This window comes from Manacus vitellinus, unplaced genomic scaffold (assembly GCF_001715985.3).
Source record: "Manacus vitellinus isolate BGI_N305 unplaced genomic scaffold, ASM171598v3 scaffold_46_pilon, whole genome shotgun sequence".
NCBI lineage: Eukaryota > Metazoa > Chordata > Aves > Passeriformes > Pipridae > Manacus > Manacus vitellinus.
Window position 1 is genome coordinate 897943 of NW_021940578.1, and position 26098 is coordinate 924040.

The 26098-nt window shown below is 49.6% G+C and overlaps 3 protein-coding genes across 3 annotated transcripts in view; all 3 read right to left on the reverse strand.

Annotated features, from left to right (window-relative positions):
• ARHGEF16 (Rho guanine nucleotide exchange factor 16) overlaps nucleotides 1-5042 on the reverse strand; it is a 15339-nt gene extending 10297 nt beyond the window's left edge. Inside the window, exon 1 of the mRNA XM_029962374.1 lies at nucleotides 4994-5042. Coding sequence (XP_029818234.1) covers nucleotides 4994-5042 — 49 coding nt within the window. The remainder of the gene's footprint in view (nucleotides 1-4993) is intronic.
• A 131-nt stretch (nucleotides 5043-5173) lies between these two features.
• LOC115307719 (histone-lysine N-methyltransferase PRDM16-like) lies at nucleotides 5174-9825 on the reverse strand. The gene is made up of 3 exons (XM_029962375.1): nucleotides 9521-9825; nucleotides 8025-8199; nucleotides 5174-6044 (listed from the first exon to the last, which is right to left on the reverse strand). Exons 1-3 carry the CDS (start codon nucleotides 9823-9825, stop codon nucleotides 5910-5912), a joined length of 615 nt encoding a protein of 204 aa, XP_029818235.1. The 3' UTR covers nucleotides 5174-5909.
• A 2371-nt stretch (nucleotides 9826-12196) lies between these two features.
• LOC103762030 (histone-lysine N-methyltransferase PRDM16) overlaps nucleotides 12197-26098 on the reverse strand; it is a 255300-nt gene continuing 241398 nt past the window's right edge. Inside the window, exons 10-16 of the mRNA XM_029962376.1 lie at nucleotides 25070-25239; nucleotides 23172-23249; nucleotides 17655-17824; nucleotides 16962-17136; nucleotides 16240-16470; nucleotides 14744-14918; nucleotides 12197-12775 (exon numbers count right to left, since the gene is read on the reverse strand). Coding sequence (XP_029818236.1) covers nucleotides 12641-12775; nucleotides 14744-14918; nucleotides 16240-16470; nucleotides 16962-17136; nucleotides 17655-17824; nucleotides 23172-23249; nucleotides 25070-25239 — 1134 coding nt within the window. The 3' untranslated portion in view covers nucleotides 12197-12640. The remainder of the gene's footprint in view (nucleotides 12776-14743; nucleotides 14919-16239; nucleotides 16471-16961; nucleotides 17137-17654; nucleotides 17825-23171; nucleotides 23250-25069; nucleotides 25240-26098) is intronic.

Consider the following 26098-nt stretch of genomic DNA (forward strand, 5'->3'; position numbering starts at 1 on the left):
AGGAGGAATTTCTCCCTGGAAAGGGTTGTCAGGCCTTGGCAGGGGCTGCCCAGGGAGGTTTGGAGTGCCCAGCCCTGGAGGTGCCCAAGGAAGGCCTGGCTGTGGCACTCAGAGCTCTGGGGACACGGTGGGCATCGGACACAGGGGGGACTTGATGATCCGGGAGGTCTTTTCCAGCCTCACTGATTCTGTGATCTGACCTTGGCAGCAAGGGGGGGAGAAGGGCATAATTTAATTTTTTGAGGCTCTTTGAAGTATTACAAACCATGCACACACAACATCACACCACACAGGGAGCACAGAGCAGCAAAGCCAGGCTGTGTCACGGCCCAACACCCCCTTACTGGCTGTGATGGGGCATCTCCACTGCTCTTCCATGAAAAGAAGCTCATGGGACCACTGCTTATAAAAGCACACAGGTTTATTGCATATCAATCTCATGTATAAATTCATTGTAGCATTGGAAAGATTACATTTGGTATACATTCCTATTCTACAGCATTAACCTCAAAATCAGCTTTTTCTATTCATTATTTTAAAGGAATTTCTCTACACAAGTACATTTGTCTTTTATCACAAGCATCAAAATGAAATTTGTAAAATCGCCTTTTTTTTTTTTAATTATTTTCTACACTTCATATCTTTTATTTCATTATGCTCCCAACAAAGCGATTCCATATTAATTAATAACTGCCAACACTTTTTCTTTCTTCCTTGGCAGTTCGAGGCTTCGAGCCTCGGACGCAAAATCTAATCACATATACAATAAGTGCATCTACGGAATTTTTTTCTTTTTAATAAAAATTTCACAAACAGACACAATAATGACTGCTAAACACAAGTCATGCACAGTTTACTTATAAACATAACAGAAGCAATATACAATCAAGAATGATATGGAACAAGCACCATCCTCTTTCTCAATGTTTTTTAAACATTATATGAAAACCAGACATTTACAATTGATTTAAAAAAACACTATACAGGTCTAAAGGAAAAAAAAAAATCCAACCTAAATCATATCTGTATTGTAACAATGGGAAAAGGAATGACATAGGATGCACAGATTTATGATTCTTGCAAGCACAATATATATATGTTTTAAATTACATCTTCTGCAGGCTGGAAATGACATCAGGGCAAAACATCTCTTGCTTTGAAGAGAGCAACGAGAATGTAAAATACACTGAGAATTACTTTCAGAATTACTTTGTTCACATGTGAATTGCACATTTGGAAATCAAAGCTGCCTTTTTTTTCTTTTTCATTCTTTTTTTTTTTTTTTCTTCCAAAGTGGTACTAAGAATTAATGACAGAAGAGAGAGAGAGAGAGAGAGAGAGAGAGAGAGAAAGAACCTCGGAATCATTCAAGAACGTTTTAGTCACAGTATCACTCAACACTACAGAGAAGTTTCATGGCTTTGTGAGAACACTACTGACCATGGGCGAGGAGCAGAGGGTTTTGCCCTTATGTGACCAGCGCTGACTCCTGCCCACGGGGCAGCGGCGGGCAGGGTCCCGCTCCCCTTCCCCGCCACACACACACACACACAATACAGCACGTAAAAAACCGAGTGTAAGTCAGCAGATTGACCCGGGCGGAGGGGAGGGGGCTCACGATCCAGTGCTTTGATGCTTTAGAGTCAAACGCGTCCATGTCTTTGTGCAAGTGCTTTCCGGGAGCGAGAACGTTCCCGGGAACGTCTACTGAGCGTCTAAGTGCTGATTCGGGAGAAATCAAAAGCTTCCTCTACACTGTTTTAAGCAGGACAGAACCCCGGCTGGGCGTTTGTCCCGGAGTGCAGCTCAGCAAACTCGGCTGGTGTTTGCTGTTCAGCCCTGTTCAGTTTGGGTTTGGGCAGCTCCCGTGGAGCCCTGCACAGCCACATCTCTGGGATGCCCTGTGAGGCAGGACCTGGCTGGCATGGGGACACCCTGCAAAGGCACCCACCCGGAGCAGCCTGTGCACCAAAGGGCACATCCCATGGAAGAACCTCAACACGTCCTGTGGGAGAGCCCGGTGCCTCGGCACATCCTGCAGGAGAACCCCCGTTCTCCCCACCAGCCACAGTGGTCACACCAGGACTGACCACCAGCAAGCAGGCAGCAGGGAACGGACAGACACCACACCCATGTCCACCAGCTCCAGCCCAGGCAGGAAGATCCACCTGTGGCCAAAGCAGAGGCCCTTTGTGGAGCACTGACGTTCCCTCCCTGCCGAGCAGGAGGGTGCAGCCAGCGGCTCCCGGCCTCTCCCGGCCACACCAAACACCCACAGGCCTTGCCCTTCTCTCCTCTGTGCTGTTGTGGCAATAAGGCCGTGGGATGTGAAGATACTTCAATAAGTAGGTCCTACAAAAAGCTCTGGTTTAAATCACACCTCGAGTGGTGCCCTGGCTATTGGACACGCCACCCCACATTCCCATCCCTGCCACCCTCACCTGCCCACATTGCACTGGGATCCTGGATCCTCACGTGTCCATGGCTCTGGACAGCCCTGAGCACCACAGCTCCACATCTCACCCAAGCTCCCAGACCTTCCCCACTGCTGGGAAGCCACCTGTGCCCTGATGGCAGAACGTCCTCGACACAAAACTCTCGGGAAACAGCCTTGAAAATATGGGATTCTTCCCTAAAGCAGCAAACTGAAACCTAAACACCTGCTGGGAACTGCAGCACATTTCAAGTGCAATCCAATGAAAGTGAAAGCTAAACAGAGGTTCAATGAGGCTTTCTGTTTCTTTATCTTAACCAGAAAATCAAAACTTGTAATCAGTGCTAAATTAGAGGAGTTGGGAGATCATACAACACACGGAGATATGAGCTAGAGAAAGTGGGGAGAAAACTGAATCAGAAAATATGAAAAGAAAAAAAAATAATTTCATGATTTTAAACCCTATATTTTAATGTCCTCAATCCCTGGCTGGATTGTACCTCCCCATCCCTGGCCAGCACCAGGAGCCCTCACTCCTGGAGGTCTGTGGAGAGCCAGGATCAGCCCCGGGAGGGGGACAGCGACAGCATGAGCTTGGTCAGAGCAAGGACCTGACAAACAGCTCTTGGAGAAACTACGCAACAGGGGGAAGGGCTGAGATGTGGACAGGAAGACCATAAATACCCCAAATAAATCCCCATGATAACTCTTGAATTTCTTGATACTTGGCCCACATTTTGGTGACCAGCTCACTGACACTCACTTGGCTGTTCCGTTCCCTCCTCGAGCTGCAGATCCCAACCCCCTCAAAGGACAGACAGAACATGGGATCTGAGCATGCAAACCCTGCTTACTGCCCACGGATCTTGTTCCAGCACAACAGGCAATGCCATGGGCCCTACCAGAGACATGCTCACACACTGTTTGCTCCAAGCAGTTGCCAAAATCCAAGGAGCTGCAAATCGGCTTCGTGCTGGAACAGGACAGGATGGATCTGTCCCCATGCTTACGGCCTTTTCCATGTTCTCCTGGAGCAGGGCCATCGAGGCAGAGCATCCCCACTGGCCTCCTCCTCCTCCTTCTGCACTGGGGGAGCTGGTGCTGGTTCCCAACCAGCCAAGGCCATCACTAGAACCTTCCTCCAACGCCCTGGGCACTTCAAGGCAAAGGGAACCCAAGGGGTGATTGTCTGGAGAATTGGCAGCACGACTGGCAGGACTGATCTGGGGGCATTTGGCACATGGACAAAATGTTCCTACTCCCTGGTTATCCATCATCCAACATCCAACCTTAACGACACGATTTTGGTCCTTCACTACATACTTATATTAACATCGTTTCTTCACAAGAATGATACCTAATGCAAAAAATACTGTTAAGGAAGAAATAAAATAAGAAAGGAATTAGCCCAAAATTACAAGTTATATACAGCTTAAAATAAATTCCATCAGGAAAAGAAACAATTCTTTTATTATTTTCAGTTGGCCCCTGTGGGAATAATTTAAAGGCCAAGTGCCTGGGCAGGGCTGTGCTGCAGCTGCCACAGTGGGGATAGGGTGGGATGGGATGGGATGGGACAGAGCTGTCCCTCCCCTCTGCAGAGCCAGGGTTCCTCTGACAGTGTTGGCTCTCGGGCTTCCCCTGCCCAAGAGCTTTGTGCAAATACATGAAGCAGTTCGGTTACACTGACTGGTGTTCTCAGGGCCTTGGGCACTTTCACAGGATGTTGTGGAAAACCAAAAAAAGGAGGATAAATTTTCTTGGGAAACATGCTGATGCTGCTAATTTACCTTTTGTTCCTTCTGTACCAAAGCCATCTTTGATGTTTTCCTCCGTGAACAGTCTGAGGCTCCCAGCTCCCCAAAAACAGCCTCAGGTGTGCTCTTGGGAGCAAAGCTGACCTTGCAAAGAGATCACTCCCCCCACCACCTCTGCTTTACTCAGGGAGGTGGATCCGTTGTTTTGGCATGATGGAATGAGGCTTCCCACTCTGGACTGGCTCAGAAACCTCCATCTGCCCTTTTCCATACTGAGCAGGCAGAGGGGCTGCAAGTGGCTTCCATAATCGTTCTGTAAATCAATGTTATCTCCAAATTCCCTGCTCCAACAGCAGACTGCAATTGCAATGGAGAACAGCAGAAAGCCCAGAGGATTTCTGGAGGCTGCTGTGTATCAGCAAAGGAGATGAGGCTTTGAAGCGATTTAAAATCACTCACAAAATATCTGTGAGCAACTTTAGGGTTGGAGAGACAACTCGATTCTTATCTCTGTGCCCGAGCAGAGCTCTGCACCCTCAGGCTGCTGGAGCACGGAAATGTTAATCTTTCTACTGAAATTACAGGCCAAGCAGCAGCAGGTGGTGCAGAGGCACCGTCCAACAGGCCAGAACAACGGTGTGAATCAGAGATCTCTGCCACAGCCCCAGGTACCATCAGCACGGAATGATGTCACCCAAAACCCCCGGGAGATGACACAGGAGAAGATGTGTCTGAGTTGCCCTCAGTGGGGTGAGACTCGCCCAGCACACGTTTCCTTGTGCACAGCCAGGGAAGGGCTCACCCTGGGACCTTTCTGCTTGGGGAATTCCAAGCATTGCCAGGAGCTCCATCACTCCCGAGTGCCACCACCACCACCGCCCTGGCTGGGCACGGCTCTGTCCCAGGCACTGTGACACTCCAGCCCGGGCACAGCTTGGGCTGGCAGCACTGGCAGGGACGGGGAGCCCTCTGCCCTCCCAGGCAGAGGGTGCTCAGGGCACAGCTGATGACCCACGTTGGTGTGACACGTCCACACACCGACCCCAGCAACGTTCCAGGCTGGAGATGTCCCAGCTGGGACCTGCACAGAGTGTAGGATGACTCCAGGCCTCACCTCCGAGGAGCTTTGTGCCGTGCCAATGTTTTGTTGGGAACAAAGGACAGGCTGGTATTTCTGTGGGAGCACAGATCTCTTTTGGGGGGTCAGTGAAATGGGATGAATTTCCCTTCCCTGGTATGACTCCAGTGACTGTGTCAGAATTGCACCAGGGACAGGCCAGCCCTGGCTCTCTTCCCTCAGTACTTCCCTGCTCATCTGGATGGGAAGGAAATGCTGCCGTGTGGTTCCGAGCTGCCGTTCCTGCTCAGGCTGGACTGGCTCAGTGACACTGCTTTGTAAGGTTGGAGGGGCCAATCTTTGATTGCACTGTTGCAATTCATGTCTTGCTCATGCTGTTCCTACAGACAGTGAAATCCTGGGGCTGCATCAGGGTTATCCAGTTTGGGAGAGGTTCATTCTGATAAATTAGAAAGGAAAACTCTGGATGGGTAAAAATGCAGGACGTGTGGGTCGGATGCGACAGGTTTCCTTCTCAGCCCAAAGTTCAGACGACTCCCTGAGGCCCTCTCATCCATCTTCTGCTCGCTGGGATTTTGCAAGGATAGCTGCAGCACCACTGCCGCCTCGCTTGGACTCTGGCCAGTGCCTGGAGGACCTCTCAGAGGTGGTTGATGGGGTTAAAGGTCCCCGACTCTGAAGCTGCTCCTGCCATGTCCAACCAAGCGCCCAGAGAGTTCTGGGAGGACGTGTGGAGGGGAGCGTTCTCAGACAGGGACAGCATCATTGCATAAGCCTGGGGGAGAGAGGAATGCAGAGGACACTGTGAACACCCCGCAGGACCCCGAACAGGGGGGGTGAGGCACAGCCCCAACCCCGCACACTGCGGCAGGCAGCACCCTCTGGCCTGGGCCATAAACCCCCATCCACACACCAGGATGGCCCCCACCACTCCAAAGACTCAGATTTGCCAGCGTTTGCAGGCAGCTGTAGGGATAGTCAGGAGAGACCATCATTCCCACTGGCCCTTACAGGCCCAAACCCATCTCGAGCCAGGTCCCATAAAGTGATTGCAGCCTCTGCTCCCAGGGAAAGACAGCTATTACTGGGGTTTGCTCTTACAACAAGTACATCCCCAGATAGGCCAGAGTCTCAGAGAGGCTGGGCTGGGGTGGGCACGAGCCCTGGAAATGGGGCAGCAATGCCCACAGGAGCAGCATCCTGGTGGGCACTGGTGGGCAGCTGCTCATCCCCACTCACTGCCTGGCATGAGCCCACTGGTGCCTGCAGACACCTGTACGGAGTTATTTGGGAACACAAAATGCTCTCTGGCACTACTGGTGTGTTCAGATGTTCTGTCAGGGTGGATTTATTGCTGCAGCTAAATGATTAAAGGTGTTTTCTGGGAGAAACACACCAAGACTTCTGCATGCACAACAACCACCTGGCTTCTTGGAACCTGGGTGCTCTCCCTCCTCCAGGACTGCTCATCTCACACACCTCTGTGTCCTTCCACAACCCACACAAGTGGTGTGAGGACTGAGGCCAATGATAACCTCACACACCAGAGGGGAAAGCCAATGTCGTTGTCACCCAGGAGAAAGAGGAGAACATAGTTGGTCCCCACCCTCCCTGGTCCAGGGCAGAGGAACAGCTTTGTGGTGCTGTGGACACACACACTTCTAAAACTGCTTAAAAGAAAGCCAAAGGAATGCTCTGCTGCTCACACAAATGTTGATTTACTTTTACATTTCCAGCACAAGATATGGTTTGAATTATTTAAGTTGCTTATTGTGATTCAAGTGTAAAACTGATTCAAAAACCAAAAATACCACCCCTCCCCAGTCAAGCACAGGCTGGCCCTAACAGTGTGATACACATTGGAAAAGAGCAGGTTGTTCCTAGAGTTAGTGCATTTGGGATATTAGTGACAGGACACATGTAAGAGTCTGGTAAGTGGCTTGTATTTAATTGAGTTTCACCTCCAAAAAAGCTCTGCTCAATCTTCCAGCAGACCCTCCCTCCCTCCTAACACCTGCTGTGAAGGGGGACAAGAATTTCACAAATTTTGGGTGATAAATCAAAAATCATGTTCTGCATGGCAGCACTAAACTACTGCTGTGCTGAATATTTGAAACAGATTTTATGATAAATTCTGTTGCTGAAAAACCAGAAAGAGCCTCTGAGGCCAGAGCTGGGCTCATCCCCTGCCAAGGGCTGAGTGTGCTCTCTCCAGTCCTTTTACATATGGTTTACTTTTAGAAATCAAGGAGATAAACAAGGAGACCCTCTAGACACGCTGGGCTGCAAGTCCTGGAAATGTTATTGTCTGTGACACCTTTTATAACCAAACCCAAGGGCATTTTGTTGCTGTTTCTGCAGAACAAACCTCGGTGTTTACAAACAGAAGACCCGTCTCAAAGTATAAATAAATAAAGAGCCACAGAAACATTTATACAGACAGATAAAAACAGACAAGATGCCTCTTTCTTCCTGTATAGCCACATTCTCACCACACGGGCTGAACAACAAATCCACCTGGTGCCCTAAAGGTGATGGCCAGTCCCTTCCTCTCTGTTTCAGTTGTTGCAACAGGACACAGTTCACTCACGATCCGTGTGTTAGAATTCCTGCTGGAAGGGGGAAATAAACCACTGCAGGGGGGAAATAACCCACTAGAAGGGGAAAACAACCCTTTGCTAGAGGAGGGCAGCTGCTCCCTAATCCTACTGTCCGTGCTGGCGGCAAGCTTGGAAAACGTTCTGCGTATACCCACCTGGTTTTTAGCCTGCCTGTACAGAGTCTGTTTTATTGTCTCAGAGTCTAAGGTGGAATTAAACACATCTTTAACTTCAAATGCTTCCTCGGCTGCTTTGCGAAGATCCAGCCCCTTCCCAAAATTCGGCATCTGCTCCAAATCTAACAGGGCGGCTTCGTCCTCCTCAATACACCTGTACCAATGACCAGGGGTGAGCCGGGTTAGCTCGGCTGGGCGCCCACCCCTCGCCCGGTGCCTGCATGCACAACCCACGGGGGTCACAGCCACATGCGAGAGCGGACGGACACACGGACACGGGAACCACACGGCATGGCAGGAGCAGAGAAGAAGTGGAGAGCAACAAGTGCTGCAGGTGTCTGAGGTTCTGCACCAAAACCAGAGGGGCACTGGGCTTGGGGAAGGTGGCACTTGGCATCCTGGCACGTCTGCTGCCACGAGGCAAAAAGAAGGCTGGGCCTGCACTGTGTGCAGGAAACTTGAATTTTAAAGCTGTCTAGGCATGGCTGACCTTGGGGAAAAGAAGTCTTCGCTTTTTATAGAATCATAGAATCACAGACTGGTTTGGGTTGGAAGGGACCTTAAAAATCACCCCATTTCACCCCCTGCCATGGGCAGGGACACCTTCCACCAGCCCAGGTTGCTCCAAGCCCTGTCCAACCTGGTCTTGAACACTTTCAGGGATGGGGCAGCCACAGCTTCTCTGGGCAACCTGTGCCAGGGCCTCCCCACCCTCTCAGGGAAGAACTTTTTCTTAATATCCAACCTAACTCTGCTCTCTGTAGGTGTGAAGACATTCCCCCTTGTCCAAGCCCTTATTAATAGTCTCTCTCCATCTTCCAGCTCCCTTCAGGTACTGGAAGGTTGCAGTTAAGTCACCCTGAAGCCCTCTCTTTTCCAGGCTGAACAATCCCCGTTCTCCCAGCCTGTCCTCATGGCAGAGCTGCTCCACCCTTCTAATCCACTTGGTGGCCTGCTCTGGACTCGCTCCAGCAGCTCCATGTCCAGGACCCCAGGGCTGGAGGCAGCTCTGCAGGGGGGTCTCACCTGAGGGGGCACAGGGGCAGAATCCCCTTTTTGCCAGAGCTCTGAGAGCTCCACTTGCAGTCAAGGATATTTTGCTGTGACTCAAAGGGCCAGAGCAGCACCAAAGGGATTGCACAGGCGCCACTTCCCTCGCCCTGGTCAGAGTTTTGGAGAGAAAGACAATATCTGCTGAGCTGTGGTGCCCTGGGTTTTGTGTGGGACTAACTGTTCTCCTGATCCAGGCTCCTGGAGCCTTGGACACACACCTCAGCCCAGACTCTCCTTGCAGTCCACTTGTTTCGTGTCCCCCACCATGGTGAAATGGAATCTCGGGTGAACGCTCAAATCAAACCGGAGGCATGAGAGACATGGCTTGGGAAAACAAACCACAGCACTGATGATCCACCACAGACACGGGGGCAGGGGCTGAGCCCCCTCTGGCCCCTCGAATGGAACAGCCCCCCCCTCACCTCCGGGTGTGGTCGAAGCTCATGGTGAGAGACGTGGGCTCCTCATCCTCCTCATCCTCAAACGCCCCTCGGGGCTCCGCCGTGGGCGACACCGGCTCGTCCTGGGACTTCCCCGTCAGGCTGTCGTCGTCCTCCTCTTCCAGTTCTTCATCTTCATCATCCACATCTTCTGTTTTCTCATTTGCTAATCCATGACACTGGGAATTGCCGTCAATATCCTGGATTTCTGGCCTGAAATATTTGGTCGGGGGGGGGAGGGAGAAGGAGAGAGGAAAGAAAAAAAAGGTGGCAAATGTGTAAGTCATGTACTTCTACTGCAATGCTTTGATAATATTATATATATATGTATGAACACAGAGACATATTTATATACATATATAGGTTATTTAAGACACAAGAAAAAGGAAAACCAACATGCCACAGGCACTTAAAAATCAGCCTTCACCATGTCTTAAGGGCCAGTAAGTATGGTAAGAATACACCAACCCCAAGGCTTTTCAAACTACAATAATGTCTACTCTGAATTTAAATGCTGGTTTTCAGTCTCTTAAAATATAACATCTGTGGGACAGGCAGCTTTCCTCCTTCTCTGTGCTGCTGTATTCCAACAATCTCCCTTTGAGCAATCAGGAGGAGGAAGCTTCTACCAACCAGCTTAAATTCTCTCTCATATTATTTTACTGTTTGTGCCTGTACTGTCACCAGATAATTCTATTTTCTACCTTTTATCTGCTAAAGTTGACGCTTGATTCATCTCACTATTTGCAATAAAATTTCTGATTTCAGAGAAATACGAATCCTCTTTTTCATCTAAAAGTGCATGGTTGTCTGATTCCGAGTTTGGGGAAGAGGCACTGGTCCCGAGGTGGTTGGTGATGACTCCAGAGTGCTGGCTCACTGTGGGGGAGAGACAAGGAGAGAACAGGAGACACCATCAGGTGTTGCCAAGGTCATCAGGAACAGGAAACATAAAGGAGGAACAGTCCCCTCACTAGATACTCATGAGTCAACAGTCAAGAGAAAACTCATGGCCCGAAGCTCCCAAAGGAAGTTTGTGTTTCCCAGACCTGAACTACAGAGACAAATACAGGGGATATTTAGCATTTATGGACAATACATACAATTTAAGAACCCTTATCCATTGCAGAGCTGTTTGCCTATAACTTTTCCATAATATTTTTTTTTTCACTATGCTGGGAAATCACTTCCTTGGTTTCAGCACAGGGATTTCCTCCTTCAGTTTTTATCTTAAGGCAAAGCCTTAATTACCTTCTCAAACTCCACACACCCCCCCACAAACCCAGTCTTAGGGAGCAGTGCACTCCAGAGAGGCTTCCCAAGGGCCAGAGGGAGACCAGCCCACGGTGTCCTGTCCCTGCAGTGCCCCGGGAGATCCACGGCCAGGTCCTGCCCTACCTGGCACGTTCTCGTGCTCGTGTTTCTTCAGGTGCCTGTCCAGGTTGGTTTGCTGCCCGAAGCACCTGTTGCACAGGTGACACTTGAATGGCTTCTCCTTGTTGTGGATGTTCCGGACGTGCCGCTGCAGGTTGGAGGAAATGCTGAACGACCTGTCACAGTATTTACACCTGAAAAACAGGAGCAAACGCCAAAGATTGCAGCGTGAGGGGGAAAAAAAAAAGAAAAAAAAAGAAAAAAAGAAAAATCTGACTATCAGAAAACCAGGGAATGTCGGTCTATAAATCACTACTCAGCTGAGGACATGGGAAGCACAAGGCATTAATCACTGCAGACAAATCTGATATTATTGTTACTCAAGGAGCACAAAGAAAGGGTTAGGATTAATTAGGAAGCAAGTCGTCCAAACAAATAAGGGTTTTAAACAAAGTAATTACTTTTCCACACATCAACGTTCAAATAAGAAAGGTGGATTTGTTCCTTCCAACCTTCCCGTTTTGGGAGGGATTAGGTGAAATATTGCTGTGGAGGGAGGACAAGGAAGAGGGAAGAAGAAAGAAGGGAGGTGAAATGTATAAAATAGTTATTAACAGGTGACAGTCTCAGCTGGCCACACAAAAAACTCCAGCTTTATTTGTGAAACTCCTTGTGGTGCTGGAGATCCAGGCCAAGGTAATAATGGCTATTCTTTCTGTACAATAGCTCCCAAGAAATACAACATAATTTCCTAACAGGATTTACTCCTACAGGTGAATATCTGGTTTAAGATGAAAAACTGGACCATAAGGAGTCAAGCTAGGATGTTCAGGGAAGCTGCTGAGGGAAGAAATATTCCCTCTTTGAGCTGAGTCCCTGCACGACCNGCCCTGGCTGGGCACGGCTCTGTCCCAGGCACTGTGACACTCCAGCCCGGGCACAGCTTGGGCTGGCAGCACTGGCAGGGATGGGGAGCCCTCTGCCCTCTCAGGCAGAGGGTGCTCAGGGCACAGCTGATGACCCACGTTGGTGTGACACGTCCACACACCGACCCCAGCAACGTTCCAGGCTGGAGATGTCCCAGCTGGGACCTGCACAGAGTGTAGGATGACTCCAGGCCTCACCTCCAAGGAGCTTTGTGCCGTGCCAATGTTTTGTTGGGAACAAAGGACAGGCTGGTATTTCTGTGGGAGCACAGATCTCTTTTGGGGGGTCAGTGAAATAGGATGAATTTCCCTTCCCTGGTATGACTCCAGTGACTGTGTCAGAATTGCACCAGGGACAGGCCAGCCCTGGCTCTCTTCCCTCAGTACTTCCCTGCTCATCTGGATGGGAAGGAAATGCTGCCGTGTGGTTCCGAGCTGCCGTTCCTGCTCAGGCTGGACTGGCTCAGTGACACTGCTTTGTAAGGTTGGAGGGGCCAATCTTTGATTGCACTGTTGCAATTCATGTCTTGCTCATGCTGTTCCTACAGACAGTGAAATCCTGGGGCTGCATCAGGGTTATCCAGTTTGGGAGAGGTTCATTCTGATAAATTAGAAAGGAAAACTCTGGATGGGTAAAAATGCAGGACGTGTGGGTCGGATGCGACAGGTTTCCTTCTCAGCCCAAAGTTCAGACGACTCCCTGAGGCCCTCTCATCCATCTTCTGCTCGCTGGGATTTTGCAAGGATAGCTGCAGCACCACTGCCGCCTCGCTTGGACTCTGGCCAGTGCCTGGAGGACCTCTCAGAGGTGGTTGATGGGGTTAAAGGTCCCCGACTCTGAAGCTGCTCCTGCCATGTCCAACCAAGCGCCCAGAGAGTTCTGGGAGGACGTGTGGAGGGGAGCGTTCTCAGACAGGGACAGCATCATTGCATAAGCCTGGGGGAGAGAGGAATGCAGAGGACACTGTGAACACCCCGCAGGACCCTGAACAGGGGGGGTGAGGCACAGCCCCAACCCCGCACATTGGGGCAGGCAGCACCCTCTGGCCTGGGCCATAAACCCCCATCCACACACCAGGATGGCCCCCACCACTCCAAAGACTCAGATTTGCCAGCGTTTGCAGGCAGCTGTAGGGATAGTCAGGAGAGACCATCATTCCCACTGGCCCTTACAGGCCCAAACCCATCTCGAGCCAGGTCCCACAAAGTGATTGCAGCCTCTGCTCCCAGGGAAAGACAGCTATTACTGGGGTTTGCTCTTACAACAAGTACATCCCCAGATAGGCCAGAGTCTCAGAGAGGCTGGGCTGGGGCAGGCATGAGCCCTGGAAATGGGGCAGCAATGCCCACAGGAGCAGCATCCTGGTGGGCAGCTGCTCATCCCCACTCACTGCCTGGCATGAGCCCACTGGTGCCTGCAGACATCTGTACAGAGCTATTAGGGAACACAAAATGCTCTCTGGCACTACTGGTGTGTTCAGATGTTCTGTCAGGGTGGATTTATTGCTGCAGCTAAATGATTAAAGGTGTTTTCTGGGAGAAACACACCAAGACTTCTGCATGCACAACAACCACCTGGCTTCTTGGAACCTGGGTGCTCTCCCTCCTCCAGGACTGCTCATCTCACACACCTCTGTGTCCTTCCACAACCCACACAAGTGGTGTGAGGACTGAGGCCAATGATACCTCACACACCAGAGGGGAAAGCCAATGTCATTGTCACCCAGGAGAAAGAGGAGAACATAGTTGGTCCCCACCCTCCCTGGTCCAGGGCAGAGGAACAGCTTTGTGGTGCTGTGGACACACACACTTCTAAAACTGCTTAAAAGAAAGCCAAAGGAATGCTCTGCTGCTCACACAAATGTTGGTTTACTCTTACATTTCCAGCACAAGATATGGTTTGAATTATTTAAGTTGCTTATTGTGATTCAAGTGTAAAACTGATTCAAAAACCAAAAATACCACCCCTCCCTAGTCAAGCACAGGCTGACCCTAACAGTGTGATACACATTGGAAAAGAGCAGGTTGTTCCTAGAGTTAGTGCATTTGGGATATTAGTGACAGGACACATGTAAGAGTCTGCAAGTGGCTTGTATTTAATTGAGTTTCACCCCCAAAAAAGCTCTGCTCAGTCTTCCAGCAGATCCTCCCTCCCTCCTAACACCTGTTGTGAAGGGGGACAAGAATTTCACAAATTTTGGGTGATAAATCAAAAATCGTGTTCTGCATGGCAGCACTAAACTACTGCTGTGCTGAATATTTGAAACAGATTTTATGATAAATTCTGTTGCTGGAAAATCAGAAAGGGCCTTCGAGGCCAGAGTTGGGCTCGTCCCCTGCCAAGGGCTGAGTGTGCTCTCTCCTGTCCTTTTACATATGGTTTACTTTTAGAAATCAAGGAGATAAACAAGGAGACCCTCTAGACACGCTGGGCTGCAAGTCCTGGAAATGTTATTGTCTGTGACACCTTTTATAACCAAACCCAAGGGCATTTTGTTGCTGTTTCTGCAGAACAAACCTCGGTGTTTACAAACAGAAGACCCGTCTCAAAGTATAAATAAATAAAGAGCCACAGAAACATTTATACAGACAGATAAAAACAGACAAGATGCCTCTTTCTTCCTGTATAGCCACATTCTCACCACACGGGCTGAACAACAAATCCACCTGGTGCCCTAAAGGTGATGGCCAGTCCCTTCCTCTCTGTTTCAGTTGTTGCAACAGGACACAGTTCACTCACAATCCGTGTGTTAGAATTCCTGCTGGAAGGGGGAAATAAACCACTGCAGGGGGGAAATAACCCACTAGAAGGGGGAAACAACCCTTTGCTAGAGGAGGGCAGCTGCTCCCTAATCCTACTGTCCGTGCTGGCGGCAAGCTTGGAAAACGTTCTGTGTATACCCACCTGGTTTTTAGCCTGCCTGTACAGAGTCTGTTTTATTGTCTCAGAGTCTAAGGTGGAATTAAACACATCTTTAACTTCAAATGCTTCCTCGGCTGCTTTGCGAAGATCCAGCCCCTTCCCAAAATTCGGCATCTGCTCCAAATCTAACAGGGCGGCTTCGTCCTCCTCAATACACCTGTACCAATGACCAGGGGTGAGCCGGGTTAGCTCGGCTGGGCGCCCACCCCTCGCCCGGTGCCTGCATGCACAACCCACGGGGGTCACAGCCACATGCGAGAGCGGACGGACACACGGACACGGGAACCACACGGCATGGCAGGAGCAGAGAAGAAGTGGAGAGCAACAAGTGCTGCAGGTGTCTGAGGTTCTGCACCAAAACCAGAGGGGCACTGGGCTTGGGGAAGGTGGCACTTGGCATCCTGGCACGTCTGCTGCCACGAGGCAAAAAGAAGGCTGGGCCTGCACTGTGTGCAGGAAACTTGAATTTTAAAGCTGTCTAGGCATGGCTGACCTTGGGGAAAAGAAGTCTTCGCTTTTTATAGAATCACAGAATCACAGACTGGTTTGGGTTGGAAGGGACCTTAAAAATCACCCCATTTCACCCCCTGCCATGGGCAGGGACACCTTCCACCAGCCCAGGTTGCTCCAAGCCCTGTCCAACCTGGTCTTGAACACTTTCAGGGATGGGGCAGCCACAGCTTCTCTGGGCAACCTGTGCCAGGGCCTCCCCACCCTCTCAGGGAAGAACTTTTTCTTAATATCCAACCTAACTCTGCTCTCTGTAGGTGTGAAGACATTCCCCCTTGTCCAAGCCCTTATTAATAGTCTCTCTCCATCTTCCAGCTCCCTTCAGGTACTGGAAGGTTGCAGTTAAGTCACCCTGAAGCCCTCTCTTTTCCAGGCTGAACAATCCCCGTTCTCCCAGCCTGTCTTCATGGCAGAGCTGCTCCACCCTTCTAATCCACTTGGTGGCCTGCTCTGGACTCGCTCCAGCAGCTCCATGTCCAGGACCCCAGGGCTGGAGGCAGCTCTGCAGGGGGGTCTCACCTGAGGGGGCACAGGGGCAGAATCCCCTTTTTGCCAGAGCTCTGAGAGCTCCACTTGCAGTCAAGGATATTTTGCTGTGACTCAAAGGGCCAGAGCAGCACCAAAGGGATTGCACAGGCGCCACTTCCCTCGCCCTGGCCAGAGTTTTGGAGAGAAAGACAATATCTGCTGAGCTGTGGTGCCCTGGGTTTTGTGTGGGACTAACTGTTCTCCTGATCCAGGCTCCTGGAGCCTTGGACACACACCTCAGCCCAGACTCTCCTTGCAGTCCACTTGTTTCGTGTCCCCCACCATGGTGAAATGGAATCTCGGGTGAACGCTCAAATCAAACCGGAGGCATGAGAGACATGGCTCGGGAAAACAAACCACAGCACTGATGATCCACCACAGACACGGGGGCAGGGGCTGAGCCCCCTCTGGCCCCTCGAATGGAACAGCCCCCCCCTCACCTCCGGGTGTGGTCGAAGCTCATGGTGAGAGACGTGGGCTCCTCATCCTCCTCATCCTCAAACGCCCCTCGGGGCTCCGCCGTGGGCGACACCGGCTCGTCCTGGGACTTCCCCGTCAGGCTGTCGTCGTCCTCCTCTTCCAGTTCTTCATCTTCATCATCCACATCTTCTGTTTTCTCATTTGCTAATCCATGACACTGGGAATTGCCATCAATATCCTGGATTTCTGGCCTGAAATATTTGGTCGGGGGGGGGAGGGAGAAGGAGAGAGCAAAGAAAAAAAAGGTGGCAAATGTGTAAGTCATGTACTTCTACTGCAATGCTTTGATAATATTATATATATATGTATGAACACAGAGACATATTTATATACATATATAGGTTATTTAAGACACAAGAAAAAGGAAAACCAACATGCCACAGGCACTTAAAAATCAGCCTTCACCATGTCTTAAGGGCCAGTAAGTATGGTAAGAATACACCAACCCCAAGGCTTTTCAAACTACAATAATGTCTACTCTGAATTTAAATGCTGGTTTTCAGTCTCTTAAAATATAACATCTGTGGGACAGGCAGCTTTCCTCCTTCTCTGTGCTGCTGTATTCCAACAATCTCCCTTTGAGCAATCAGGAGGAGGAAGCTTCTACCAACCAGCTTAAATTCTCTCTCATATTATTTTACTGTTTGTGCCTGTACTGTCACCAGATAATTCTATTTTCTACCTTTTATCTGCTAAAGTTGATGCTTGATTCATCTCACTATTTGCAATAAAATTTCTGATTTCAGAGAAATACGAATCCTCTTTTTCATCTAAAAGTGCATGGTTGTCTGATTCCGAGTTTGGGGAAGAGGCACTGGTCCCGAGGTGGTTGGTGATGACTCCAGAGTGCTGGCTCACTGTGGGGGAGAGACAAGGAGAGAACAGGAGACACCATCAGGTGTTGCCAAGGCCATCAGGAACAGGAAACATAAAGGAGGAACAGTCCCCTCACTAGATACTCATGAGTCAACAGTCAAGAGAAAACTCATGGCCCGAAGCTCCCAAAGGAAGTTTGTGTTTCCCAGACCTGAACTACAGAGACAAATACAGGGGATATTTAGCATTTATGGACAATACATACAATTTAAGAACCCTTATCCATTGCAGAGCTGTTTGCCTATAACTTTTCCATAATATTTTTTTTTTTCACTATGCTGGGAAATCACTTCCTTGGTTTCAGCACAGGGATTTCCTCCTTCAGTTTTTATCTTAAGGCAAAGCCTTAATTACCTTCTCAAACTCCACACACCCCCACAAACCCAGCCTTAGGGAACAGTGCACTCCAGAGAGGCTTCCCAAGGGCCAGAGGGAGACCAGCCCACACTGTCCTGTCCCTGCAGTGCCCCGGGAGATCCACGGCCAGGTCCTGCCCTACCTGGCACGTTCTCGTGCTCGTGTTTCTTCAGGTGCCTGTCCAGGTTGGTTTGCTGCCCGAAGCACCTGTTGCACAGGTGACACTTGAATGGCTTCTCCTTGTTGTGGATGTTCCGGACGTGCCGCTGCAGGTTGGAGGAAATGCTGAACGACCTGTCACAGTATTTACACCTGAAAAACAGGAGCAAACGCCAAAGATTGCAGTGTGAGGGGGAAAAAAAAGAAAAAAAAAGAAAAAAAGAAAAATCTGACTATCAGAAAACCAGGGAATGTTGGTCTATAAATCATTACTCAGCTGAGGACATGGGAAGCACAAGGCATTAATCACTGCAGACAAATCTGATATTATTGTTACTCAAGGAGCACAAAGAAAGGGTTAGGATTAATTAGGAAGCAAGTCGTCCAAACAAATAAGGGCTTTAAACAAAGTAATTACTTTTCCACACATCAACGTTCAAATAAGAAAGGTGGATTTGTTCCTTCCAACCTTCCCGTTTTGGGAGGGATTAGGTGAAATATTGCTGTGGAGGGAGGACAAGGAAGAGGGAAGAAGAAAGAAAGGAGGTGAAATGTATAAAATAGTTATTAACAGGTGACAGTCAGCTGGCCACACAAAAAACTCCAGCTTTATTTGTGAAACTCCTTGTGGTGCTGGAGATCCAGGCCATAGAGTGTGTCTTTAAAGGAATAATGGCTATTCTTTCTGTACAATAGCTCCCAAGAAATACAACATAATTTCCTAACAGGATTTACTCCTACAGGTGAATATCTGGTTTAAGATGAAAAACTGGACCATAAGGAGTCAAGCTAGGATGTTCAGGGAAGCTGCTGAGGGAAGAAATATTCCCTCTTTGAGCTGAGTCCCTGCACGACCCGTGGCAGACGGGTTGGGGGCCTGTTCAAAGTGGTCACCCTCCTTTCCGGATTCAGATTCCCTCCAAAAAACCCAAGGATTTGCTCAGGCTGGTGCTGTGGGCTCCAACGGACTGAAGAGGGCAGCTTCGAGCCGCACTGCAGAGTTTTGGGTGCCTCATTCCCCTCGGAACCCGCCGAATCCCTCCTTAGGTCTCTCCCGTAAATACATCCCTCGGAACTCAGCAAAGCTGCTTCTCTCGTGGCTCTGCTTCCACACCCACGAGCAGCAGAATCTCTCTCTGCTGCAACCCTCCACAAATCCCGGACACTCACGGGACAAAATCCAGACTGCTCCCAAGCCCTTGTAATTCCAGGACAAATCCACTCAGTTCAGCAGGACTGCTCCGAGCTCCTCCAGCCCAGAGCAACCTCTGCCCTGCTCAGCTGAGCTACTCCTCCACAAGACTCCAAGAATCCCCCCAAAGTCTGGGCTGGAAAGTCCCAAGACATGGAGATGGAGAGGGATCCACACAGGTTTTGGGAAGAGCAGCAGCTCCTGATGTGCTCAGGGCACCCAGACTCACCCCGTGCCAGCCTCACTCGAGGATGAAACTGGATTTCCCTGGACATTTAGGACACGGGATTCCTCCCTACAGACACAACAGGTTTAACTGCAAGTGTAAAAAAGTCTTGGCTGTGAAACACCCCCCCATTTCCAGATGTGCTCCAGCTGTGATTTTTATTTGGCCTCCAAAAATAAATTGATTATTATTTTTGGAAATAGCAGGGATACATTTATGAAACACTCTCTCTCGCTGAATGTTTATGGATTCCATGTCCACCTCTGAATTTCCTACTGCTAAACCTCCAGAAAGAATAAAGATATTTCAAATAATGAACCTTTATTAGGATTAACCAAGGAAGAAAGCAAAATCTCTTTTTAAACCACAGCTTTTTCAGACTTCTAAAGTCTTTCCTTTTCATTCTTTCAAAAACCCCTAAACAACCCCAGAAAACATTACTTGAACATCAGCAAGAACAAGCACAGTTTCTACACGGGGAGTTAAACACAGACTTCCAGCACCAAGGACCCTGCTCCCAGGAGCTACCAGGCTTCAGCAGCTCCTCCTGCTCAGCCCTTCAGAAAGCTGTGACGTCCAGAACAGCCAATACCCCCAAATTCCTGCTATTCCATGGGATTTTCACAAGTAGTTTTGTCCAGCTCACCCCTGCTGGTGCCAGTGGTTTTCCCTTCCTGCCCATCTGCACCATCTCTGTGCCCTCCTGAGCCAAACTCAGCTCTGTGTGTGTGTCCCAGTGCCTGGCACAGGATACCTGGCACAGAGGGCACCAGGGCTGCCCAGGTACCCAGCCTGGCTCTCCCTGAGTCCCTCCCAGGAGCAGCTCCAGCTGGTTCAGAGGCAGCTCTCCCATGGGCAGGGCAGGAGAGCTCCAGCCCCCTCCGTGTCCATTTATTTAGATGTCCAGGAAGTCTTTGAAAAGTTCCCTCTGACAGGTCCTCGCTCTCACAACGAGCTGTGTGCAGCCAGGGCAGGGCGTGGAGACAGGATGAAGAGCTTGTTAAAGAAATAGGAACCAGAGGGCCATGGGGAAGGAGCAGCTAATGCCTGGGAGCAAAGGGATGAGGGAGATGTCCGGCGTTATTTGTGGTCCCAGGGGGGTCAGTGCTTGGAACTCTGCTGGTTTTAATCTAAATAAATGACCCAGACAGAGGAACCAGCTTAAATTCAGGGGAGGGGTGAACAGGGAGGCAGGAGAAAAGTAACACTCAAAGGCAGCAGTATTTGCTTTGCAAACACACTGACAGGACACCAGCAAAGCTTCTCCCTTATCAGCTTAAAGTAACACAGCAATGGGCTAAAAACATCTAAAGTGGGAGTGAGTGACAGCAAAGATGGAGCTGGGGGGCTCTGAGGAACCCCAGACAACCCCTGGAGCTGGAGCTGGGGGGCTCTGAGGAACCCCAGACAATCCCTGGAGCTGGAGCTGGGGGGCTCTGAGGAACCCCAGACAACCCCTGGAGCTGGAGCTGGGGGGCTCTGAGGAACCCCAGACAATCCCTGGAGCTGGAGGTACCCGGGATAACACGGGTGGAGGGGGAAAACAGGGAGCAAACCCCGGGGATGTGGGAAGGACACAATGGCAGTTTTACACAGATTTGCTGATCAGTGTGAGCTGGAAAGGCAGAACTGCAGTGAAAAAGCACAAAACACACAGACAGCAACTCCTCCTCAGCCCCAAGAGCATTTATAGCAGGGATGAACTTAGGCTGCATTTTAAACACCAGGAAATGAGGAATATCTTCAATAAAGACATTTATTGAACTACATATGATCTGAAACGACGTGGCAGACGTCAGCTTTAGTTGACAGTTTCAGCCTAATGCAAATAACAGGGCACAAGACCCACAAGGGCCTTATGACTGGATTTTGAAATAACCTACTCCTGAATTTTAGATTTGGTGCAAACAAAAGAGTGAGAAGAAACATTGAATTTCACTGTAGGGCACAGGGGCTCGGAGTCTTTTCAAATCAGCTGATTTTTAGGAAGTGCCTTGGCAGGTATTTCTCACTGTTCAAAAAACGTGTTTCACTTTCCCTTAAAAAAAATAATTTCCTCCTTATTGTTCCTGTGCTAGTAATTTGTACTTTATACATAATTAAACAGACATCTAGGAGGTTTAAGTGACTTGATAAAAATGCTCATCTTGGTAAAAACTCTTGGTAAAATAATTTTTCACTGAAAATCAGGAATTGAAACCAAAGCACTTTATTTTCTGGTCTTTTTCTTAATCTCCACGTGAACATCTGGTCAGTTTATATTGACTTTAAGAACACTTAAACTGATATTTGAATTAATATATAGCACTGACAGAATCAAAAGGAAAAGCATTTAAACAGTCAAAAGCAGAGTTACCAGGGAGACATCAGTAAACCCTCCTTTTACCTGCATGAAGTCAATACTTAAAAAAAACAAGCTTTGCAAACAATTCTTGCTGCCAAAGCTGCAAATCTCATTTCTCTGAGAGCAAAAAGCAAATCAATGATAATTAAAGCTCCTCTGCAAAGGCAGCTCCGACCCTCCGGAGTGCTGTTAGACAGCAACACTGTCCAGGAGTCAGACCTCGAAAAAAACCCACCCAGGCCATTTTCTGGGAGAAGACCAGATCAAATAAATCTTTATTTTCCTAACCTTTGTTAAGTTGCAAGTCTCCTTTTTTGGAAGAAAACCGAACTAACAATCCCCGAATAATCGGGAGCGAGCGTTTCAGTGCCCAGGGAACACACAGAGCCCACTCCTCGTATCAAACACCACAGCCCCAAACACCACAGCAGGGACTGGGTCCAAAATACATGTCTGCTTTGGAAGGGGGGGTATTTTTAATTTACCTAACGTCTCCTCAAAATTCTGTATGGAAAATAAACGTGGCTCCGCACGTAGCGGCGACTACAATGCGGGAGAGTTGCCTCTTGAGTCAAACTGAGCATAAAAGTGTGATGTATTTGCTGCTTATAAATTTGTGTTTCTCTTCATACAGTAACTGCCACATTGGCTTTGTTGTGAACTTCTGGCTGGGCATGGAAACGCTGCAGTATCAGCTGCCCAAAACGAAACCGAATTATTACTGTTGTTTGACAACGTGCAAAACGCTCACTCACATCATGGAAAACAGAATGCTTGACTTGCAGCGAGCTCTCAATTCATCTCTCCTTCAGGTTTGCTCATATATGGACCCGATTCTAACAAGAAAGTGTATTTTTTCTGAAGTTTTTTTTGAAACCGCCTGCAAAGGGCTGGGAGAAAATACTGGGGGGGAAGATCCCTGCTTGGTCTTCCATGAGAAATAGTCATTTATACACCTACACACACATACTATGCATATTTTCTTGTGAGTTTTATTCAATTTAAAGCCCTGAGTTAAACAGGAGCCCCTTTCTGAGCCACAGTACCAGCATGTGCTGGGATGGGACACTGTGCCTGCTCTCCAGAGGGAGAGTCTGTCCCTGTGCACACCCCCTGCACAGTGAGGGGTCACAATCACACCACCTTGTCCACAACTAGCAGTAAATAGTCCAGTTTTCTACCTAAAACACCCACTGAACGTGTGAGACTGTTTGTGAATCCCCCCCTCCCATCAGTCCCTTTAAACTTCGTGATTTAAGGTCAGACACTGCCAAACCTCGATTTTAAAGCAGATAATTCTATAGGGTTTCTCTTCTCCTTTGTTTTTTTGATCCACTGCTCCAGGCACCTCTGATATACATCAGAAAAGTTAAAAAAAAAAATCCAGCCAGCCCCAGCAGTGAAGGTCCTGGCAAGCCCTTCAAACCAGCCTGAATTTCAGAGCCATTCAGCACCTTCAGCTGTCCTTGAGATGAATGGTTAACGTGAGTGTGAAACAACACTGCAAATCAGAGCCCTCGTTTGCCAGCATACATCTAAATATAAGTTAAGTGTCTATCTTCAGGCTGCCAAGCCTGATTATTTTTGGCTGGTACACATAATATACAACACTATGAATCACTCTGTGTAATGCTCCAGGCCCGTGGTGTTCTGCTGGCACAGCTTTATGGAGAGGGGGAGCAATCCTGGCGTGGGGAGCGAGGGGGGTTTGGAAGGGGCTGTCCCGGGCCCAGCTCACCTGTAGGGCTGTTCCCCCGTGTGTGTCCGCAGGTGCCGCGTCAGGTTCGCTGAGCGGGGGAAGATCTTACCACAGTACCTGGGGAGAGACAGCCAAGGGAACCATCAGGGCAGGAGCCACAGCACAGCACACCACATCCACCTCACCCACCATCACACCGCCCCCAAATCCCTCAGGGCACTCCCAGCTCCCTCCCGGACTGAGGGGGGAAGATGTGCAGGTCAAAACCCACCCCAGAATAACAGGGGTCACAGAGGTGACGTGGGAGCACAGTCTGATGGGGAGCTGGGGGGGCTCAACCTGGAGAAAAGGAGGCTCAGGGGGGACCTTCTGGCTCTGCAACTCCCTGACAGGAGGGGGGAGCCAGGGAGGGTCAGGCTCTGCTCCCAGGGAACAAGGGACAGGAGGAGAGGGAACGGCCTCAAGCTGTGCCAGGGGAGGCTCAGGTTGGAGATCAGGAGGAATGTCTTCACAGAAATGGTTGTCAGGCATTAGAATGGGATGCCCAGGGCTGTGGTGGAGTCCCCAGCCCTGGAAGTGCTCAAGGAATGTGTGGACATGGCACTTGAGGACATGGTTTAACTACAGCGTTCCTTCACCAGGATACAGGGGGTCTATTCCCTGCCTGGTCATCCTGTCAGGTCAGATGTTTATAGATGTCCTTTAGAGCCCTGTTTACTTCCTCATCATACAGAATCTGCTCCAGCACCCTTGGAATTCACAGCATTTTCTCCTGGATAAAGGCTGCAGTGCTGGGTTATGGGGCTGACGAGCTGCTTAGAGCAAGGAGATGCAGCAACAGGAAATTAATAAAGGAAGGAACTGTGTTCCCCAATAAATCCAGTTCACAGTAAACTCAAAAGGTATAAATAAAAATACTAACTGGGAAATAAAATACTAAGGATGAGGGGTTGCACTCTGTGACTCTGTTGTAGGAGGAAGCTTTGAGCAGACTCTCTTAATTTCAGACACATTCAGCACCCTCAGATGTCCTGAGGATAAACAGTTCATGTGAATGTTCCTCAACAACCAAAACACAAATGGTAACTCCTGAGTGTGTATCTAAATTTTAGTCCCCATTGTAAGTAAACTCCTCCAATTTCTAAATACTCAGCTGAAATTTGAGCCTGCAGCTTTTGTGGCAGAGCTGCACGTAAGAGATACATCAACCAAAGCATGTGCCCGTTTCTGCACCCAAAAAACCTCAGCAGGAGCCACCATGAGACCCTCGAGGAGTTGCAGGTACAACAGAGACAGAGGTTTATTATTAAAAATCAGTAACTTGCTCCAAGAGGAGCTGTTGGAGCTGGGATGGGCACTCGAGGACTTCTGGGGGTGCAAGTGTGTTTGAAGAAGTTGTTTCCTGCATCCATTGTTTGCAATGCCCTCATTTTGCACAGCTGAGATGGACACGGCTGAGATGGACACAGGTGAGATGGACACAGTTGAGATGGACAGAGCAGAGATAGACACAGGTGAGATGGACACAGGTGAGATGGACACAGGTGAGATGGACAGAGCAGAGATGGACACAGCTGAGATGGACATGGCTGAGGCCGTGCTGGCCTTGGGAACCACAGCACTCACTGCCACACACCAGGGCCTTGGCCTGGGGAGCTGGGCCCGCCTGAGAATGTCCAGATCCGCTCTCAGGGTTATTAAAAATGACAAAGCAAACAGAAGATGCTGATTTCCTCCCAGACAAAACAAGCTATTTCAGAGGGGATTAGTCATCCCAACGCTCTGCGCTAATTCTGCTGCTCCTCGGTTCCCCTCCCGCCCCCGTGGAGGCAGCGGAGATATCCCTGGTCCCTTGTGGTGCCCCAGCCTGGGGGCATCTCCCGGGCTGCCCCCATGCCCTGGGGATGCTCTGGCTGCCCGGGGTGCCCATCCCTCACCTGCAGGTGTAGCGTTCCTTGCCCTTGCGCAGGATGGGGTCGGACAACGTGGGCGGCGGCGATCGGAAGTTGAAGGGGTGGTGGGGAAGGGGCTGCAGGGACGTGCCAGTGTCTGCCTTCATGGCTGCAAAGCTCTCCAGTTTCTCCGTCATGGTTTCGATGGCTGACATCTGCAAGGACAAGGCGAGACCTCGTGTCACAAAAACCCACGGGAAGAGCAGGAGCTGCTGCACAAAACGCGACTCTCAGCTCCAGAGGGTCAGAGCTTGTTGCTGATGTTTGCTCTCACTCTTGGAAGCTGCACAGTGGGAAATGGAGCCACTGATCCCAGCCAGGGAAGACAGGAACAGTGTACTGGTCTTGGAGAAATCAGGAAAGACACAAATGGCCAAGCCAGGACTTCAGATCCCAGAAATCAGCACTTGTTCACCTTCTGCAATGTGCCTGTGCTCGCTTTTAGCATTTCAGAGTAAAAGTTCTCTCAGAATATGCCTGTTTGCCCTTTTTCCAGGAATAAAACTGAAACTAAGCACCGTGGTCAGATGCCAGAGGTACAGCTCATCACCCAAATTCTCCTCTCAAACCCAAATCCAAGCCTTGGGAAGCAGGGAGGTCTGATGTCTCCTACAGCATCTCTGCCCTCCCAGGGGCTCAGTGAGCTGTGGGGGAGCAGAAGGGACACGACCCCAGGTGTGAGGGGACAGAGAAGTTTTAGGCAGGAGGCAGAAGAATTCAGGCCAAAGTGGAGTGGGAGGGGTGTGTGATGGCTGCTCAGGGAGCTGAGAGAGGACAGGCTGAGGCTGAAGGGGTGAAAAGGGAGCAGCTGGGAAGAGGAGGAGTTAGGATCAGGCTCAGGATGATGTGGGTCCCCTGAGAGTTTGCCTAGCAAAGAGGCCAACACTTTAATTACATGTAGGAAAGGTTCAGCAGCCAGTAAAGGTGATGGAAGGATGGGTGGGAGGTGGCTGAGCTTCCTGCAGTGAAAGGGAACTCCAGCCAAGGCCCTGGATGTGAGCTGTGGCTGGGTGA